A 22762-nucleotide genomic window follows, 5' to 3' on the forward strand; every position below is an offset into this window, starting at 1 on the left:
ATGGTAAAAAAGGATCTTTAACAAGATAATATTAGAAAGAACATTAAAAAAGATGAATAGAGAATCTGATCCCCTGAAAAAGTAAGATCTTAAATCAAAAAAAAATTCGAAGCAGTCATTCGAATTCTTATGTAGCAAGTACAGCCCCATGTTTCCATTCATCATTCATGCTAAAGTCATACGTTTTTATTTTTGAAGTTCTTATGATGAAGTTATGGAGTTGACTTTGTTGCAAGTGGGAATTGGACTTTTGGGTACTTTTTGTTGAAGATGGGATTAATTAGAATGGATCTTGCATCCCAAAATCTGACAACCAAACAAAAAGAATAAAGCAAGTGACAAGCTTTACCAAGCATATTAGAATTTAGAATATTATTATATAAATGTAAGGATTTTGCCATTTGGTGCTTTTATACGCACTTCATTCCCTGCCCATATGCATCCCATTCCCATGGTTTCCTTAGTTCTTATCGAAATTGGTCGTGCATATTTTTTTTTAGTGTTTAAAATTAAATCTCAGTCAATTAAATATTCGAATATCCAAATTAACAATTAATTTGGAATGAAAAATCTACTCTGACTTTGATCCCAGTGTATGAATGATGAATGTTAACTCTCTCATTGTTTGTGCAAATAACAAGTATCACATAGGCTTCTGAATAATTATACATGGTGCTATTTTAGGGAATTAGTTAGTTTTATAAAGTTAAATTACTAACTAGGCTATTCCAAATATGCGTCTTTTGTGAGAAGAAAAATCCCAAAACATTAATTTCAAATGATTCATCTTGTTTCAAATTTGTTTCGGATATATGATATCTTGTTATTTCAAATGCATTATATCTAAACTTTTTATTGTGGCATTAACGCATATATTAGCTTTTCACTTTATAACTTACCGGTAAGATATAGGCTTTTTACTCTATAACTTATTATCGGTAGGAGTAGATTAGTTAAATCCACAATTCAAAGCCAAATATTTTTTTTTGATCATGCAATCTAAATGGATTCTTACAACTTGTTTGACTTTGAAATCCAGATATTGCTTATGGGAATCCATTTGTTTTGTTTCTTTTCTCTCCTTTGAAAGTAAAAAAGAAAAAAAAGCCTAAATGGGCTGAACTGATCATTGAATCAGAAAACATATTTATTGGTAGCCCATGCTTGTCCTGCAACATAAATATCAAAATTTTATATTATTGCTAGAGAGACGAGAAAATTAGCCCAAAAACTTGCATGCAAATAAGACGAATCAAATGCATTCAAGCCCTTTTAAGGGAAGCACACATCAATTAAGAAAACATTACATCACAAAAAAGGGAAGCACATATCACACACATCTTGGCTGACTATTATTAATTCTTCTTGTTTTCCTATCTTAGCACATTTTGCCTAATCAGTCATGGAAATTGAGGAATGATCCTTAAAATTTTATAACAAGTTACATATCTTTCTGTGTTTGAACAATATTCCTATGATAGGCATGTCAAAATGCGTTCGTTGTTCACTAGTCACAAAAATAAAAATTTAGGAATGATTTTAGGTATCCCTTTGTAGTAACCAAATCATTAGCTAGAATGTAGCGCCCACCTCCTTATATCCAAGGTCGAACAACTCTTCTCATAGATTCGAGTAATTTAGCTTTGTAAAATAAAAGTAAAAATAAAAAATAAAAAATCTTTGAATGCATTTGAAAATGTTAATTGGTACTACTAGAGAAAGAGTTGGCGGGTAAAGTGGGAAGAGGACTGACTAATTAAGGAATGAACGTAAAGACCAGAAGTAAAATGAGACCCCAACGCGAAAACACAGGTGGGAGGAGGGGCCGAGTTCCCAATACTTTAGGGGGTCTTCAATTTTTACTTTATTTTCTCATCTAATCTGCTTTTCAACCTACGGACAAACAAACACGAAAGCTTCTGCAGTTCTTGTCCTAAACGTTCATATGGGTGGCTGCTGCCATGAGGCTCGGGGACTCTGTTTTAGCTCACGGTTTCGAATTATTCATTCAATGGTATGAACTATGATTAATAATGATAATTACTGCTTACCCTTTTGTTTTTTCTCTTTATTTTATATGATTTTTGTTGTGGGATCAATTTTAAAAGGCTGAGAAGTTGAATATATATTTTTTTAAATCCTGAATTCCATGTATTTCAAACTTAAAATCATCTGGGAAATATTGAATTTTTCTGAAAACTAATTTAGAATCTAGATGGATCTTTAGTTTCCCGTAATCATTTACCCTCTATGAGCATCAACCAAACTCAGATTAGGGGGAATGCCTTATGAAAACAATTGAAAGGAATTTTGCTGCTTTAATTTGTTGTTTGGGGTATAGAATAGATTACATGTTGTTTATTTGGGCCCTGACCTCTTTGATGGCTAAATATATGCACCATTGCACTCAGTGTTGAGGAATTGTTAATACATTGAACTGAAACTCTCTCTCTCTCTCTCTCTAGATGTCAAGCATTTTGTATTTGATACATAGTGTTCACTATTATTGTGCCCAATTCAAAATATACAATGGAATTCCTTCATATATGCTTTTAACTTGGATCAGGTTTGAAGCTTGAAGCTGAAGCTATTGGTCTCAGTCCGACAGTAGGGTTTGGGAGGTGAATTTCATCAACCATGGGGAAGAATTTGAGAGACGAAAACTCTAACAATCCATCAGGGAATGAGCATTCAGCAGGGTGCGTGTGGGGCCTACTTCATGTCATGAAGTATCACCACTGGCATTATGTCAAGAAAAGACTTGTGCACAAGAGGCATCGCTGGAACAAGCATGCTGCGGGTAAGTAAAGTGGCTCTGTATGTATATTTAGTGTGTGAAAACTTGGTACTGGAAGTTATGACCGTGCCATGGGAGGTGAAAACTTTGGTCTGCTTTATTGCAGGAGTTGGAGATCCCGGAAACGAAGCAAATGCCTCTACGCAAGATGCCTCTATGCAAGACGAAAATGATGCTAAGATTGACAAATCTACTGTAAGTTTGAGCAAAATAATTTTTGATAGCATGCATTTAGTTGCATTTGAATAAGTGAATAAACGAAAGCATCCTTTGGTTTGAAATTTATCAGGATGAAGGAAAGATGAGGCAGTCCATTCCTACAGTCAAGAATGTCAAGGCCCGAATAAAAGCACGGATTGCTGGAGAGATAACGAAGAAGAAGGGACGACATAACCGGAGTTCAAGCTGTCCTGCAAGATCACAATTGAAGCGAACTGAATCGATGCATCGTTTGGAACCACCATCTCACTTGGATCCAATTGCTGACATGGTATTGAATGAGGGAAGTCCTAGAATTGTTCACCAAAACAATAAAAACTCTGCTGTTGCAAGCAAACCAGAATCACTGCCCACGACATCCTACGAAGAACCAACTAGTGGCAACAACAATTATGGAGAGAGTTACCCAATAGTTCCTGGAGATCGCAAAATGCATGACCAGGTTGATGAGAATCAACAGGATCACACACTTATTCAAGATAAGCTAGACGATAACACGATGCAAGATATGCTAGAGCAGAAGTTGATACATGTAAAAGAACTTGACACAGATGCTTCCCTACACCATCTAAAGGAGTATCTGGAGGCTTTGGATATAATCAATGTAAACAAGGAGTTATTAGTAAAAATCTTACATGATCCAGGCTCTCCTTTGGCCCAGCACTTCCATAATCAGCAAGCAGTCAGTGCAAAAACGAGTTTAAGTAAGTCAGAGTCATTCCCTTTACCTGGCCCTTCAGACAGAAGAGGTTCTGAGCCTATCAAGCTCAAGCACAAGCATGAGTTGATAAGGTCTCCTACAGAAGAAGAAAGTAAGTCGAAAATTGGTAGTCAAGCACAAAAGTTAGCAGGGTCTACTTCTTTGAAATATGTTGGTGAACGGTCAATGCCATCGATCAATGAGTACAGTGAAGATGGAATTCTAAAGCTAAACCAAGCAATTGCTGATAATTCTTATTCTGGTTCTGCCGATAATGAAATGGCAATTAAGCGTTTTAAGGATCTTAGACATAAAATAAAGCATGTAATCAAGGAGAGCAGAAAAGAGAGACATATGATTACTATGGATGCCCTCCTTCACAAGATTCCTCATGGCCAAAAGCTTACTAAAGAATTGGAGCAGGAGATCGATAACCATTCGAAGGACCTTGCAATGAGTATAGAAGATAAAGACAGTCCAGGAAGCAGTTACGAAAGCGATCATTCGGTTTCTTCCCTCAAGAAAAAGAAACAGCGCCACATGAGAAGAGCATCTTCCCTCAATGCATCACTTGACAGGTACTGTCAGTTGTATGAGACCAGTTGCAGCAGAGAAGCCAAAGGCCATACATCTGAGAGATTGAAATTAAGAAAAGAAAGGGTAGACTCACCTTTGCAGCCTGTTCTGAAAACGCTCGGGAGGATTTTTTCCTTACCTGAAATTAAATCATACAAGTATCAGAGTGAGGAGTCTTCTGATGTTTTTTCTTCTGGAGCTCCAACACGGTTTGCTGTGGATGGCAGGGCAAGCAGAAGAAGTAGCTTTGATGAACAAAATAGTCTAGACATCCCAATAGGTTCTGAAATTCATTTGCAGCTAGATGCTCCTGTAGAAAGTAAGACAGAAAACTTGGCTGAAGTTGGTGAGTTAAAGGTGGCATCAACATCAGTTGCAAACAATGAGGCAAGTGATCCGGTGGATTCGATTTTTGATGATATTGGAAACCTAACACCAGGGAACAGTGTTTCTTATGAGGAACAAAATGTTGGGCCTAGAAGTGAGTCCATTATTAATCATGCAGATCCCTTTCCAATCTCTGTGCCTGACTTTAATGTTTCCCTATCTGAAGGTTTGTGTTTTCAATATTCATCAATAGCTTTTACTTCAATGTTTGCATCATCTCAAACCCAGTGCATGCATTCTTCAAAACTTTAAATTTTTGTTTGCTCTAACAACTAGTATGTTTTAAGAATCTGTAAGCGTCTGTTTGGATTGAAGGATTTGGATTTGACAACAAGGCTGCATTTGCTACAAAAACAAGAACTGGATTAGATTGAATGTATTTTGAAATAAGTAGATGTAGTACATTTGAAATGGATTTGAAATGACTACACATAAGGAATAATTTGAAATTTATTTGTTTTTTTTCCATTCTTTCTTGTCCAAATCTTGGCATACATGGATTGTAATAGTCTATGCAAACAATTTCACCTTATAATGTCATCTAAATCCATAGATTTGGAATCTCTCAATCCAAATGGGGAATTATCAGATTATTAGTCTTTAAATCTTGGCACTTAAAGATCAAACAAGCATTTTGCAGTGTAGAAAATGTTATTTGCATTCAATTAGATTTCCCATTTAAACCATTCTCATATTTTCTTGCATCGATCAAAAACTTGTGACCTTTGGGGCTGAAATGGATCATGCTTTGGATATTGGTTTTGTAGGAGCAGAAATGAAGTTAAAGCCTAGAGATGGGCTAGAGAACTTGGCCAAGCAAAGGGAAGAGCCTGTTCTTGATACCCCTAAGGTGGTTCACAGTGGACTGGATACAGAGAAAACACAGTGTCACGGCAAGCATTTGAGTTATGACATGTCTCATCTTCAAGTTGATGCAAGAGACGTGGCTGAATTTAACTATGTGAGAGATGTGTTGGAGCAATCTGGGTTCAATGGGAATGAGTCCCTTGGGACTTGGCATTCAGATGACCAGCAGGTCGATCCTTTAGCATATGAAGGTGTCGAAGGCTGCTTGGTCCATGATCCTGATTGTTCAGGAAATGAAGAAGGTGGCAAATGTGATCACTTTCTGTTGTTTGATCTGATCAATGAGGTACTGATGGAGATATATGGGAGGTCATACACTTACTGTCCCATGACCTTGTCTTCTCTATGTAACATCCCTCTAATGCCAGCAGGGCACCACGTTCTGAAGCAAGTATGGGCCCTTGTAAGTTGGTACTTGAGCTTGAGGCCAGAGTTTGATCAATCATTGGATTATGTTGTGAGCAGCGATTTGGCGAAGAATGATGGGTGGATGAACCTCCAATTTGATTCTGAGTGCATAGGAATTGAGCTTGAGGACCTGATTTTTGATGATCTTTTAGAGGAAGTTAGCTTGAGTTTGTGGATGGATCAGGTTCCTTCCTAAGGTGCCTTCACCTTGCTTTGCACGTTATAGTTCATGAGAAGAGTATAGGGACAAAGATTAGCAAGAAAATTAATTCTTTACATTCTGTACAGTTAGTGAAATACATTCATACATTCTGTACAGTTAGTGAAATATATTTGCTGCTTAACTAATCAATCAAAATAAATTTCAATCACTTGGGCAATTTTGTTGATCAGCCTTCATTCAAACTCCTAAGGAGATACATCTATCTGATATTGGTATCTTCTATCTTCTTGGCTAGCTTTTGTTCTTAGGAATTTGGTTTCAGTGCAATTACCCACCATCATTTTGGTGGAAGGCGAAAGCTTAATTACTAGTAAAATCATACAAGTAATATTGGGAAACACGATTTATTCTTAATTACTAGTTACAAATTTTTTGGACCGAGACTGCAATCTTACGAGAGTGCCATATATATATAATCATAGAACCAAAGGGTTATTTGAGCTATAATTTCTTTAGACTTGAGAGTGCACTCTTATATGTAATCATAGAAGCAAAGACTACCGCCCTTTATTATATCAAATTGATTGATGGAATCCTTGAATTGGTTCTTTTCCTGGTCTCTTAGACAAACTTAAAGTAATGGTGATTTTACACAAGGTACTTGTTCCTCTAATTGTTTAATTGTTTAATATGCAATGTTTCAAAAGTGATGATGAATAAAAGTCCAAAGAAAACAAAACTAGAGCGAATAAAAGGTGCTCAAACAACTTCAAATCCCGAATCATTAACATTAATTATCACCTCAAGTCAATATAATCCTTTTTTCTCCTTTTGGTATTATAGAGGCCAAAGCTCAAACCCCAATTCAATTCCTAGATTGGACATGGCTTGACCCAAAAACAAAAAACAAAACTTTATTTCCTACTGACCAACAAGTAAACATGAGAAACCTCTCATTCAAACGACTGGATTTGGATCGTTCCTTGCTCGGTTTTTGACTGCCTTTTTTTTTTTGGGTAACAAAGAGAAGCCCAGACTACAACTAAACATAAATCAATCTAGACCTTAAAAGGCCATCCCTGTCTTCTTGGAGAACACCGGTAATACTACCAGGAGGCAAAACAAAGCAGTGAATACCCCATCTTGGCCAGAGAGTCAGCAGCAAAGTTAGCAAAGTAAGGAGGGGGTGATTCGGCAAGACAATAGTAGAATCAGTTTCAACAATAAGCTTTGTCACTTGCAACCTTTGAGCTAGTTTTAGACCATGAAACAACGCCCACAGTTCAGCCACCAAAATCACCATCCCATATAACACCATACAATATATCAGCATCCTCACATATATCACCATCCCATGTATGTTCTGCAAGAAGACAAGCAAAACCAAATGACCAAAAATTATCAAAGAGAGAGCCCTTTCTTTTTTCTTTTCTTTTTTTACCAGAAGAGATGTAAGTACATGGTTGCTATAAAATCTAATTGTTGACTTGCCTGACAAGTATGAAAACCGTGTGTTGTCGCCCTCTAATTCAAAGAGAGTAGGCATGCCTGGCTCCGAGATTGTTTCATTAGGTGCATTATCTTCGACATGGTATGGGCCAGGGTTTGGAACTTGGTCCGCAGAAAGGTTGGGAACTTGGTTCGCAGCAGGGTCCTGCACTTCAACTTGATAAGGAAGTTGATCATGACCTCCATCTTGTTGCTGCACACATTGAAATAAACAATTTTGTGGGGAAAAAAAGAGAGAGAGCTGAAATAATATATATTAGCAAGAATGAAAGAAAATCATAAATTTCTGGTTCACACGTACCTGAGAAGGAGGTTGATAGTTGCCCTGCTCATCCATGAAAAGATAACGGCGCATCATGGAGATATCACTGTCACTGACCGATTCTTGTTCTTGAGAAATATTGTTATTGTTGATCAAGGTAGGAGGAGCAACTACAGTATTAGTATTATTCATGAAACCTCTATTGGAATTTTCAACATTTCCTCCTCCAACATTGATATTTGGCAGACCACATTGGTCATTAAAATTCCCTTCTTGGGGTGGCAACACTGGAACGTTTTGTTGCTGATCAAGATCACCTTTGTTGTCAGGAAAATTTGGAGGGAACTGGTATGCAGAACTAGCACCAGTCTCAAAACCAGCAGAACACGACGACTGCCAATAAACTTCGAATTGATTCACATCGTTAAAATGAGACCCCAAGTTATCAAAGCTCGAAGACATTGGAGTAAAATTCGAACCGTTCTGATTTACTGATGTAGCAAGGTTGTAGCTGAATGGGTTATTGGTCCCTGGCTGGCTTTGTAGTGGATATACTTGCATCAGATTATTTGTCCCAATATTATTGTTGGTAAGTCCAACATTATTCATTGGGTCACAAGACATATCTCCATTTTCAAAATTGTTACTCGGTTGTTGCATTCCAAAAGCTGCCGGGCGGTTTTCTTGAAAAAACAGCTGATCCCCATTACGATTACCAAGCGTTGGTTGCTGACGCAGAAAGTTAGCTAGATTATTGTTCAATAGGCTCGACTGCCCCGAACGAATAAGTGGAGGGATGGACCTGCTGATGCAGCTAGTTGAAAATTGCTGATCATTAGAGAATTGGATGGAGCCGTGGCTGTTGGAAGCAGCAGCAGTAAGAGGTGGGGTGCTTCCAATTCCAGCTGATGGTTGAACTTGAAATGTAGAGCCAATTGATGTTTCCATTCGCTGTTGGTTCAGGAGCTGTGAGTGAGGTTGGTCTCGTTCGTTATTGTTGAAGACTAGTTCTGGGTGGCCACGTGCGAAGCTTGACCTGCTCAACCTCTCAAGCTTGTCTTCGTCCCCCACCGCAGCTTTCTTCGCCTTCAAGAATATACGATACTTCTGGAAATTCATATACGTGCGCAAACCATCATTAACTAACAAACATCTATACTAGCATATACATATACATTTGAGGTTTCTTCAACCCGTACTTGGTTCGCAGCAGGGTCCTGCACTTCAACTTGATAAGGAAGTTGATCGTGACCTCCATCTTCTTGCTGCACACATTGAAATAAACAATTTTGTGGGGAAAAAGAGAGAGAGAGCTGAAATAATATATATTAGCAAGAATGAAAGAAAATCATAAATTTCTGGTTCATACTACCTGAGAAGGAGGTTGATAGTTTCCCTGCTCATCCGTGAAAAGATAACGGCGCATCATGGAGATATCACTGTCACTGACCGATTCTTGTTCATGAGAAATATTGTTGTTGTTGATCAAGGAAGGAGGAGCAACTACAGTCTTAGTATTATTCATGAAACCTCTATTGGAATTTTCAACATTTCCTCCTCCAACATTGATATTTGGCATACCACATTGGTCATTAAAATTCCCTTCTGGGGGAGGCAACACTGGAACATTTTGTTGCTGATCAAGATCACCTTTGTTGTCAGGAAAATTTGGAGGGAACTGGGATGCAGAACTAGCACCAGTCTCAAAACCAGCAGAACAAAACCACTGCCAATAAACTTCGAATTGATTCTCATCGTTAAAATGAGACCCCAAGTTATGAAAGCTCGAAGACATTGGAGTAAAATTCGAACCGTTCTGATTTACTGATGTAGCAAGGTTGTAGCTGAATGGGTTATTGGTCCCTGGCTGGCTTTGTAGTGGGTATACTTGCATCAGATTATTTGTCCCAATATTATTGTTGGTAAGTCCAACATTATTCATTGGGTCAAAAGACATACCTCCATTTTCAAAATTGTTACTCGGTTGTTGCATTCCAAAAGCTGCCGGGCGGTTTTCTTGAAAAAACAGCTGATCCCCATTACGATTACCAAGCGTTGGTTGCTGGCGCGGAAAGTTAGCTAGATTATTGTTCAATAGGCTCGACTGCCCCGAACGAATAAGTGGAGCGTGGATGGAGCCGTGGCTGTTGGAAGCAGCAGCAGTAAGAGGTGGGGTGCTTCCAATTCCAGCTGATGGTTGAACTTGAAATGTAGAGCCAATTGATGTTTCCATTTGCTGTTGGTTCAGGAGCTGTGAGTGAGGTTGGTCTCGTTCGTTATTGTTGAAGAGTAGTTCTGGGTGGCCACGTGCGAAGCTTGACCTGCTCAACCTCTCAAGCTTGTCTTCGTCCCCCGCCGCAGCTTCCTTCCCCTTCAAGAATATACGATACTTCTGGAAATTCATATACGTGCGCAAACCATCATTAACTAACAAACATCTATACTAGCATATACATATACATTTGAGGTTTCTTCAACCTGTATATTTTCCGTTTTTGTTTTTTTGTTTTTGGTTGAGACCTCAAAAAGTGTTTTGGGAGGCCGTGGGGATAATTTTCAAAGTCAATGAAAACTAGAACTTTTTCCAAATTAGTTAAGTTTTTTATGGGTTAAGACTAAAGAGCCCTATCAATTAAATGACTAGTGGACTCTCTGTTTCATTCATGTTAAACTGATGTTCCCTTTTATGGAAATCCGTAGGAACTTTCGTAATTATTTTGACCACACATGCATGCAACCGCGCCGTAATCAAAGTTTCAAAGAGCTGTTACCAAGTAAATTACGAGGATGAATAAAAAAAGATAAGAAAAACTTGATGACTCAGAAATTATCCAGACGATGATTGGTTTGGCACTTCAAAATAATTAATGTGCACTCCTCCTTTATTGTTTTATTTTATTTTAAATAAAATATATTTTTATCATTTGCCTTGATTTTGTTTTGCTATAGTAGAATTTTTACGAGGGAGGCTTTCTTTTGGAAATAACATGCTCAGTTAAGGAGTAATTTCCATATCAATGAATAGGGAAAGATATACATTTGAAAAGTTTCTTTTTCTTTTTGTAAGTTTTTATTTTTTATACAAGTTTTTAAACAAATGCAACTTGCAAAATTACTAAATATTTTTACTCCTAATATATGAAAGGAAGTAACATAAAATTAGGTAGTAACTCCATTAGTCTAATTGAATATTAACAAACCTGCAAATGACTAGCCACATTTTTTGTTGTTAAGTCTGGCTCATTCATGAACTCGAGAATTCTCTTTGGGGTAGCGTCTGCAAGAACCCAAAAGGAAAAGAAAAACAAGAGGAAGCAAATATTATTTAGATTGAAACACATATGATTAGAAATGAAAAGAGAGTTAAGATGATTGGAAATAGGAAATTCCACGTACTGCTCAAGCCAATGTGTGTGATTGCCAGCATAAACTTTTCTCCAAGTGATTTTTTCCACTCGCATCTCTTCTTCCTTGGGGCAGCCGTACGTTCTTCATCATCGCCATGGCTGTCCCAATTTCCATTTCCGAAGCCGCCTTCTCCAATAATGGTAGAAATTATTAAGAGACTCAAGTGAAAAAAAACAGAGAGAGAGAGAAAAAAGAAAAAACAAATGTGGCTTGGAAACTTACCAATTGCGCCAGAGGCAGAGGTAGAGGCAGAGGCAGAGGCAGAGGCAGAAGCAGAGGCATCACGTCCTATACGGTAAGCATAAATGCTTTGAAGGCAGAGAATGGGAACACAGAACAGAAGAGCAACGATTACGACTGAAGCAGGGACAGAGGCAGAGGCAGAAGCAGAGGCATCACGTCTTATACGTGTGAGCATCACGTACTATACGGTAAGCATAAGTGCCTTGAAGGCAGAGAATGGGAGCAAAGAACAGAAGAGCAACGATTAAAACTGACTTGGAAGCCATTGTAGTGTATACTATTACTGAAATGGGAAATTGGGGCTGCACCCTTCACACCAGGCGGACAGAGATGCAAGTTGAAATCTTAAAACCTGACCAAACACCAGCGCCTCTCTTAAATAGTAGCAAATTTCCTTTTCTAAAATCTCCATAGATTATTTCGTCCAAAAAAAAAAAAAAAAATCTCCATAGATTATAGGGATAATGACAAAAGCTAAACCATAATCAAATATACTGGTAACATGAAAGTACCCAATTGCCCTTCATATAAATACATATGCATTGACCCTTCATCCCAAATCTTGCTCAGGCTGCAGGCATGACTTCATAGCAAACAGAGACAGAAGCGGGCACGGCACTATTATGTGGGTTTCAGAAAATAAATACGACAATATTCTTGTCGTAATGTACGGCTGATTCCAAAATTTGGGGGATCTATGGGAATATTTTAAAAAACATTATTCAAATGACTATCCGAGGGAGTCAAGATCTGGCGGGAGAAAAAAAAAGAAAAAAAAAATTGAAGATGAAATAAAATAAATTATTTCACGTCGGCTGCTGTATGCTAGAACTGTCAACGGATTATCAGATCCATTTACAAATGAGTAATACACATAAAGATAAAGATAAGAGAGAGTCGGTTGAAAGAGTTCATAGTGGGTTTGGTGAAGGAGGCCCATTCTGAAAATTTCTCATTGTGTTCTAATTTTGTATATTCTAAGAAGAAGAAAAAAATGAAATTGAAGTTGAAAATTAGAACAAAATAAAATTGATATAGTAATAAACTTAATATCAAATTTTCTATACGATTCAAAGCTTTCCAAAAACCAATCTGACTATCTTGCAGAATTGGAACGTTACTGTTGCTGGTTTTCGTGGGAGTTGGTATCGTTTTCTCCAAAATTATCTAGTACATTGGTGGTACCAGTGCTGCCATTCATCCAAGGGCTGATATTGCACTTTAAAAATCAAGGGTTGAGATTGAAATTAAGAAATGAAAGGGTAGACTCACCTTTGCAGCCTGTTCCGAAAACGCTCGGGAGGATTTTTTTCCTTACCTGAAATTAAATCATACAAGTATCAGAGTGACGAATCTTCCGATGTCTTTTCTTCTGGAGCTCCAACACGGTTTGCTGTGGATGGCAGGGCAAGCAGAAGAAGTAGCTTTGATGAACAAAATAGTCTAGACGGGATCCCTATAGGTTCAGAAAATCATTTGCAGCTAGGTGCTCCTGTAGAAAGTAAGGCAGAAAACTTGGCTGAAGTTGGTGAGTTAAAGGTGGCATCAACATCAGTTGCAAACAATGAGGCAAGTGCTCCGGTGGATTCGATTTTTGATGACATTGGAAACCTAACAGCAGGGAACAAAATGCTGGGCCTAGAAGTGAGTCCATGCAGATCCATTTCCAATCTCTGTGCCTGACTTCACTGTTTCCCTATCTGAAGGTTTGTGTTTTCAATTTTCATCAATAGCTTTTACTTCAATGTTTACATCATCTCAAACCAAGTGCATGCATTCTTCAAAACCTTAAATTTTTGGTTGTATCTAACAACCAGTTTAGGTCCGGTTCGGTTTCGGTTTTCATGCTTTGAACCGTCCTGCCGTGGCCGGACGGCCGTGAATCGAAGAGAGAGAGGGACGGTATCGGGGGAGAGAGAGAGAGAGAGCTGAGCGTGCCCAGGAGAGAGAGGTTTCCTGATTTTTCTAAAACCAACTTCGAATTATTTATGGCTATGCCACTGGGATATTTTTTTTATCGTAACTTCTTCGTTACGATTCCGATTCGAGCTCACTACGTGCTCTACGCAACGGTCCAATTAAAAATTTCAAATTCCTTCCCGATCACAAAGTCAACTTTCATCCTAATAAAATATTCTAGGAGCAAAATAATCTTTTTATTATAATAAATTTATAATTAAATATAGCAATATTGTCCATTGAAAGGGATATGTTAGAAAATATTAAATATGATAATATAATAATTGATGATTTTGCTTCTAAAACTACAATAAGAAGACATTTTAAATCATATTTTGTTATTTTGTAGGTGCATATGGTGGTAGTTTGCTATGATTAATTGTGGAAGATATTGGTGGTGTAGCATGTAAACACTTGAGAGTTAATTTGTTGTTGAATGTAATGTTTTTGATGTCGAGTACTCTTTTTCCTTCGTTTGGAATTTCACTGGATTTTCCTCAAACAATGTTTTAATGAGACCCAAAATTGTTCTTCATTGCCTTTTGTACACTCTTCTAATTTTAATAAAATTAATTATTTGATAAAAATAAAATATATAATTATTAATTTATGTATAAAGGGCACACTCTTAGAGGGGTGTATTCAATTAAGATTTTAAAAGAGTTAAATGGAGTTATAAAGTTTATAGAGTTGAATATATTTCAATTGATTTCTATAAACTCCACATAGAGTTTGATTGATTTCCTAGATTGATTTTAATGGTATTTGTTAGATTTTTATCATAAATTTTAAAAATGTTTATTAGAGTTCTAAAATGTTTATTTTATTTTATTTTTTCCTTTTTTTGGAGGCTGTTTATCGTTTTTCTAGATTTTCAAAAGAGAAAATTACCTTTACAAAAACAGTTTGTAAAGAACGTCCAAACCATATACTCTAGCATCAATATCATCACCAAGTCCAATTGAGTTTTTCCCAGCAGCTGTTCCATTGCCAATTGCAATTACCAAATCCTCATAGTCAGCAAATGTATCTCTTTGAAGATGCACTTGACTTGGATGAGACTAGCAAAAACCAAAAAATAATAATAATTAGTTAATTCATTAATTAATAACGTGCAAAAAGTACGAAAGTGAAAGTTATCATTATAAATTAATACTTAACAAAATTGAAATCTTATCTTAAAGTAATCTTGCCATACTTCTTCAGTAGCTGTGAATTTTTTTGAGACAGAGTCCCACCCAAATCTAGAACTATGACGCATAAGCTGAGTAAAACTGTGATATCTTGTCTTAAACCATTTCAGACGGCTCTAATATTGATGATAAGTTTTTTGGCATCCAAGTTTTGCATTAAGAACAGGAAGTATCTTTCTTTCTACTATTTACTTGCTTAGCAAACCATTAGAATCGCGCCATCCATGGTTGGCAGCATCAACCATTAGTTCTAACAGCATATTGCTCTCTTTCGAGATCTATGGGTTATAAGGTGTTTTTCCTTTTCCTTGTTTTGGCATGGACTAAATATATATAGATATTGTACAAAACAAAACAAAAACAAAAACAAAAACAAAAACAAAAAAAGGATGACTATAGATTGATGAAGAAGGCTATCATCTATATTATATGATGTACAGAAACCAAAATAAAATAAAATAACAGCAACTAAAAATAATAATAATAACAGCAACAAAAACAATTAATAATAACAGCAACCCTAAACCTTATATATGATAATATAGAATAATAATACACCCAAACTTTTACAAACTCTTTTAAAATCTGAATTAAATACACCTAAACTTTTAAACTCTTTTAAACTCTTTTAAAATCATAATTGAATACATCCCCTTAGACTTTTGCTCTGGCCCTTTGACTGTCTTCATCTCTTCTTCTTTCTTCAAAGTCCGTCTCCTCCTCGTTTTGCATTCTATATCTTATTCTGAACCAGTTTTTCCAATACCATGTAAGTTTCTTTGTATTTGCAAATTGTTTCGTGTATCTGCTGACAACTTGCTTTTGAATTTGAAAAACGCTTTTTAACTTGTCATATTGGCTTTGAGGATTGATCTTCCTCTTATATCTGAAAAATGATGTCTGCCATATTTTATTTGAGCTTAAATTTAGTTCGTCAATCATGAAAAGTGTCATGTGCCCATTGCTATAGCTTTTCCTAATTCTGAAATATTTTAGAAATTTTCATCAAAGCACCAGACCCCCACTGTGATCCTTTTCTCCCTCAAGTGAATTTAATCTCAATCTGTATGTGCCCATCTACTTAATTACTTGATCTATTGACCCAAAAAAAGAAGTGTTCGCAGATAAAATTGGAGAATCCTCATGAAGTGCTGACTTTTATATCTGGGTGTTATGTGCATTACTAGAGATACAGTTTATTTGTTAAAGTTCCTTAGTGAAATAGTATATGCAATTGTACATAGGCTACGCAAGAATTCACTCGTATACAATTATGGTTAATTGCATGAAGGTTCACAATATGATACTTCAGTTTATGCGCAATTGCATACAGTTTATGCAATTTTTGACACCATATACGAAATTCCATATTGTAAATTAGAATTGCACACAAATGCTACGAAATTATATATAGGAATATTCAATTGCATATTGTAAAATAAGAATTGCATACATGCACTATCAAATTACATAGGTATATGCAATTGCATGACATAGACTACAACTGCAAGTTCAACAATGTTTTAGGCTTTTGTCCATGCTACAAAAGATGAAATACGTGATATATGCCTATAAACACCATTCAACATGAGATTATCAATTGGATTGGATATATAGAGAACTTTCATATTTCCACATTATTTCTTATACGATCTTAATCATAGGATTATGAATTGGGTATTGATCATCTGTAAAGACTGGTTTACACTATATTGACATGACTGTGAGGATAACTAGTCTCAAGTCATTGAGTGTAGAGACACTAAGATTAGTGTGTAGATGCTTAAAGAGATAAATATACTGACCAAGAAACTTTATTTATCAATCAAACGATACCTTTTACATTACGAACGACAAAGAGTCATTCGTGATGTAAATTGACTTGTTCGTTAGGTAAATTGCTCGACGAACACGATAGTCTACTTTGAGAACGTAAGATGTTCATTTGTTGAGTAAAAGTGGTCACTCCTTGTGTAAATTGACAAAGGGACCTTATTTAACAATCCAACAATACATTTTATACTACGAACGACAACAAGTCGTTCGTGAGGTAAATAGCCTCATTCATTAGGTAAATTACTCAACGAACCTGGTATTTTACTCCGAAAACATAAGGTGTTCGTTTGTTAAGTAAAATTGATTGTTCCTCATGCAAATTGATCAAGAGACCTTATTTACCACTCCAACGATACCTTCTTGGCTCGCTTTTGTTCATGTTGCAGGCTTTTGTTCTTGGTTCATTGCAATTCCCCAGCATCATTTTGGTGGCCGGCCTTGGCCCAGGGCCCAATTGTATAATGGGCACAAAATTTTCTCCTCAGACCATTATGTATTTGCCAAACAAAAATAAAAAAGAACACGTATAAGAAAAAACTCCACGTATTATACATAGGAAGCGTGCTCTTGAGAAGGGCTATCGACGCACTCCTACTCCTTTTTAAATTTATTTATTTATTTTTGTGTTTGAATTTGATTTTAGAGATATTTAGTGATATACCCATTTCTAGCACTAATATTATAAATAAACCCTACACAATTGAATTCCTATAAACAAACCCAAAAAAAAACCAAAAAATGATAGCTAGCCTTATTGAATTTAATATTGATTATTAAATTACTTTGATGCCCTATTGAGTGCTTTGGGTATTTTTATGAGATTTTGGGGTTGGGCTTGTTTTAAGAAATTGATGGCATTTTTGTAATTTATAAGAAGTTAAAAGCTTTTTTGTTATGTTGTAAATGGGTTTTGGGTGTGTTTCTAAAGTCCATTTTATATAGGGTATTTTTATAATTTGAGCCCCTATATTGGGTATAATTAGGGGTGGCATTTTAAACCGAAAAACCGAAAAACCGCAAAAACCAACCGATATTTTACCGCAATAAAACCGCAATCGCGGTAAACCGAACCGCAATCGCGGTATTAAGAACCGAACCGCATTTGCAGTTGCAGTTGCGGTATTTGATTTTCAAAATTTGCGGTTACCGCAAACCGCAAAGTATAGCCGCACGGCTATACTCTATAAATAATTAAGTAAAATTGTAAACCCTTCTCTTCTCTCTTTGTAGCCGTGAGATGAAAACCTGGAATCTGTTTCTTCTCCTGATTCCCATTCGTCTCTCTCTCAACTCTCTCTCAACTCTCTTATTCCCATTCGTCTCTCTCTCTCTCTCTCTCTCTCTCTCTCTCTCTCTCTCTCTCAACTCTCAAAATCGGCTTCTCTCTCACAAACCCGAATCGAACTCATCTCTTCCTCTCTCTCTCTCGATCTCAATGAAGTGGATAAGTACTTGACGGATCCTTTTGAGAGCCCCTTGAGTAAACAATTCAATCTCTTGAATTGGTGGAAAGGGAACCAAACAAGATATCATATTCTTTCACAAGTTGCCAAGGATATCTTTGCAATTCCAAGTTCTACGGTTGCTAGTGAAAATGCTTTTAGCCTAGGCAAGAGGATTGTGGATCCTTTTAGAAGCTCTTTGCATCCTAAAATGGTAGAGGCATTAGTGTGTACTAGTGATTGGCTTAGAGCGGACGAATTTTCCTTTTACAAAGAACCAACGGATGATGAGGTTGAATTCTACAAGGAAATGGAAGATATGACAACTTGTAAGTAATTAGTTTATTTATGCTAATGTTATTTATGCTTCTTCTTATAATAAAATGTACTAAACTATGTTGTTTTATTTGTAGATAGCATTGGTGCTCAAACAACACAAAGGGGTTCTTCAAATCCACTCACCACCAACACTTGAGTTTGTAACATTGGTGTATTGCATTTTTCCTTTTAGTTTGTAACTTTAATTAACTTTGAATTGGATTTTTCTTTTTGGTTGTAACTTTAATTCATTTTGCTTTTGGTTTGTAACTTTAAAGGATTTGGAATTGGAATGCTTGAGAAGTTTAACTTTAATTGGAATGTTTGGAATTGTAACTTTAATTTTCATAGGTTGTGAATGCTTGAGAATTGGAATTGATTGTGAATTTATATATGCTTGAGAAATTGAGGTTGTGTATTTATTTATTTAGGTTGTAAATTTATATTTTTGTGAATGCTTGAGAATTTGCGGTTTTAAACCGCAAATTCACGGTAACCGACCGCATTTTTGCGGTTTACCGCAATGCGGTAAACCGCAAAACGCGGTCGGTTTGCGGTTTCAAAAATCACCAAACCGCAAATAGGCGGTCGGTTTGCGGTTTGAGTAAAAATTCGCGGTTACCGAACCGCAACCACCCCTAGGTATAATAGTGAATCTCCCTTGATTTTAATGTTTTCACCAAAAGCAAGATCAGATTCGCTTTGCATCCAAATACCAAACTCTCATATAAGTCGCTCGCAGCCTTCATGTCCTTGGCCTCTCTGTATCAAAAGTTATAGGTAAGTGAAGAATATTTTTGAAATAATTTATTCAGATGAACAAGATATATCATTCTTATTTATCTCTCTTTTTCTTTCTTCTCCCAATTTTCTATCTTCTTTTGCCCCAAATCATCATCTAATCAGCTGTTTTTATTTGATTGTGTTGATATAAATTAATAATTAGTTACATTAATTCTATTGGGACACTAACTTAAATTTTCGCCTGGGGCCTTATAAAACTCACGACCGGCTTTGGTTGAAGGTGAAAGCTGCAGAACAAAGTCGTGCTTGTATTGGGAAGAAGCATCAAGCAATGCAATGCAATGCATGTGCCTGAACAAAAGATAAAGAAAAACTGATGGACTCTATGAGGCGCGTCTACATCAAAAGTGATATTCCACAATCCACAGCAAACGGACGACCGGAATTTGGGGCCCACCACAGTAAACTTAGCATCACTGAGAAAGGGCGTGGGCCCAACTGTTGCATAATCCTGTTTGATGGACCGTCCCAATGTTACAAAAAGAGAGAAGTATGGGGCTCTAACACTGACTGGTCTTGTAGCCCATGTGCTGTACCCTCTAGCTTGTAAATATAAATACCATTAGTGGATTACAAGTAATATTGGGAAATACAATTTATTTTTAATTACTTAAGCTATAAATTTATTAAATCGAGACTGCAATCTTAGAAGAGTGCCATATGTATAATTATAGAAGCAAAATGTTACTTGAGTTACAAATTTTTTGAACTGAGAGGCTGCAATCTTACGAGAGTGCCATATATGTAATCATAGAAGCAAAGACTAGCACCCATTATTATATCAAACTGATTGATGGAATCCTTGAATTTGTTCTTTTCCTGGTCTCTTAGACAAACTTAAAGTAGTGGTGATTTTACACAAGATACTTGTTCCTCTAATTGTTTAATTGTTTACTATGCAATGTTTCAAAAGTGAGAATGATAGAGAGTGCAAATATCTTATCTATTCTAGCCTTTTGGTACATGAGGGGACATTGTTTCACAACTTTGCTTTCGAGCACGCACATGAACGGCTGATAATTGAGCCTTGTGCAATTATTTCAAATGTCCCATTTGATAAAGTACAAAAATCATTAATACCCACTTCCAAAATAGATGCTGTGTTGAAGAACCCACCACAACATATCATTGTTATGGTAGGGTAAACTATTGAATATCCTACTGAACTATCACGTTTATTGAAATCTCTACTCTAAATTAAATTTTCAATCAATTTAACCCTTTATTATTGAATTTATTTACCAATTTCACCTTTGTCGATAGCTTTTTCACAATTCTATCTAAATGTCCGTTAAATATAAGGGTAAATTTGACATTTTACAAGGTATTGTATTAAGAAAAATAAGGAAAATGTAATATAATACATTTAAAAGGTATAGCCGCCCGGCTATACTGGCATCCCTTATCCTCCCTTTTTATTCCACCAACCACAGCCCCAAATTCAGAGAGAGAGAGAGAGAGAGAGAGGTGTGGTGCTCTGGTGGGCTTTTATGTTGGGCTGTCGTTGGGTGTGTAGGGGGTGGGGGAGGGATGTGGAACAGCCATAAGAGAAGAAAGAGAATGTTTGAAAGGGGAATCAATGGGGAAAGATCAATTATTATAGATTTGATTCCTCATCAGTGACAGGATTGCAGAGCTGGGAAAAAAAAAACTTTGATGATGGTTTGTGTCCAAAGCTTTGATGCATATCTGGGTTGCAGATTTGTTTTCGTTGTTGATTTCTTTGGCTTGGTTTTGGTTTTTTTATTTAAAATTTTCAAACTTTTGGCTGTTTACAGAGAAAGAGGAGAGACGAAGAAGAAGAGAGAAGAAGGATCAAGAGATTTGGGTTGCAGGGTTGGCATGTGCCATTCACGTGGTGTTTTTTAACAAAGATTTGAATGGAAATTGCCAAAAAATAACGGTAGGGGTAAATTGGCCATAAAATTTAGTATAAGTGCTAAATCGGCTGAAAAATTAATTTAATGTGTAGATTTCAACTAGTGTGATAGTTCAAGGGAGTATTTAGCAGTTTATCTCTTATAATATCAGAGAATAAGAGACTATTCATTTAAATTGAAGAGTCGTGTTATCATCAAACATCTATGCACACGTGAACAATTTCCTCAACCGACTTACAAAATGATTATGATCAAGTCACAACATCTAGTGATGAGCATAATTGCAACTGAATCCTACCACATCATAACTTACAAGTTGGTGACAAAAATTGGTTACAATGTATGCTTTCAAGGACTGAGACTTGGTAGTAGGGTTAGGCAACAAGTCATTCTCAGTGAACATATTGAGGGGGCCTAAAGAGTCAACACATAGACTTCAATTAAGTTGACTAGTATTGCTTCATTAATGCAACAGATTGGCATGGTCCAGCGTGTGCCTTTCGATGCATTTCTTTCTCATCTTTAAACCTATCTTTTTCAGCTTTCTTCACCTCCTCTTTACTTCACTTGATTACAATTTATTTAGTACTAGGATATATATATGATTTGTTCGTGCATGTCACGCCCACATGGAGCTCGTCTTAATGAAAAACATAATCCCACTAATTAGGCATTGCCTCAAATCCAAGCAAACCTTTCAGGGAAGTCAAGCCAAGCTTGGCCATTAGTTCTTGACGTCAATTATTGCTTGCATCAAAAGCATAAATGATATAGTTTGGGTTGGCACAAACCTAAACCACAGAGGATTTTTTTACCCAAAAAAATCTACCAAGGGATTTGGGATCATTTGGTATTGGTTCTCCAAGAAACACTTATGTTTATAAGCATTTTTATTAGAATAACGTAGAGATTTTCATAAGAAATTCAAGTACTTTTTCAAAACATACTTCTATAATTCATAAGAACTTCTAAATTTTTTTGCTAACGCTGTCAATAACGCTTTTAGTTATCAAAAAGTGCTTTTAATCCTTCTAAAAGTGCTCCTAAACATACCATTTTCTTCACCTTATTGTGTAATTTTCAAAACTTCAATTTATATTACTTAAGTAAAAAGTTTTGCTACGTGCATCAACCATTAACTCAATGGTTCACTGAAAATAGAGATAAAAGGTGCTTAGAGTTATTGGTACTGAATATGTGACGATGATTTTATTTCGTTTATCATCGTAATTTTCTTTTCTGTGCTATGAATGATATCTGTGATGGCTATTTTACCGCCCCACATTAGCTATTTTATTTTATATAATCATGCTGGATAATATAGAATTCCAGCTGTTGTTATAGGTTTTTAAAAAAAAGCAAAGATATTTTCAAGGATTTATAATTTACTATATTTTCCATATACTCAAATGCTAATGTAATGCGCAGATAGGATCACACGTGTATGATTGATCATTGAGGAGGTAAGCCATGATGGCACGTAACAGGCTTGCACATTTATCATCCCCATCAGAACCGTTGATCACAATTTGATCTTACCCATCAGCAATCTGACGGTGGAGAAACTTAAAGGAAGAGGTACAGTTCTAGAAGACACGAGAAACACCCACCCTAATTATGTAGGCATAAAGACGAGAGGGAAAACCGACAGATACGTGGAAGAAAATAGGCATAAAGGGATTGGACCGATATGCATGGATAGACATGACGTATGATCATGCCGCGTGTACGGTGCACATAACCCCATTCTCTCTCCTCCCCTGCATTATAAATTGAGGGCATGGCCTTCCT

The 22762-nt window shown here is 36.4% G+C and overlaps 1 protein-coding gene across 1 annotated transcript; it reads left to right on the top strand.

Annotated features, from left to right (window-relative positions):
- The first annotated feature begins 1829 nt into the window (after positions 1–1829).
- Positions 1830–6209, top strand: LOC117629783. The gene is made up of 5 exons (XM_034362385.1): positions 1830–2014; positions 2567–2800; positions 2904–2992; positions 3087–4845; positions 5447–6209. The coding sequence occupies exons 2-5, from the start codon at positions 2638–2640 to the stop codon at positions 6148–6150; spliced, it is 2715 nt and encodes a 904-aa protein (XP_034218276.1). The 5' UTR covers positions 1830–2014; positions 2567–2637; the 3' UTR covers positions 6151–6209.
- Positions 6210–22762: the final 16553 nt, after the last annotated feature.

Source organism: Prunus dulcis, chromosome 6 (assembly GCF_902201215.1).
Source record: "Prunus dulcis chromosome 6, ALMONDv2, whole genome shotgun sequence".
Lineage (NCBI taxonomy): Eukaryota > Viridiplantae > Streptophyta > Magnoliopsida > Rosales > Rosaceae > Prunus > Prunus dulcis.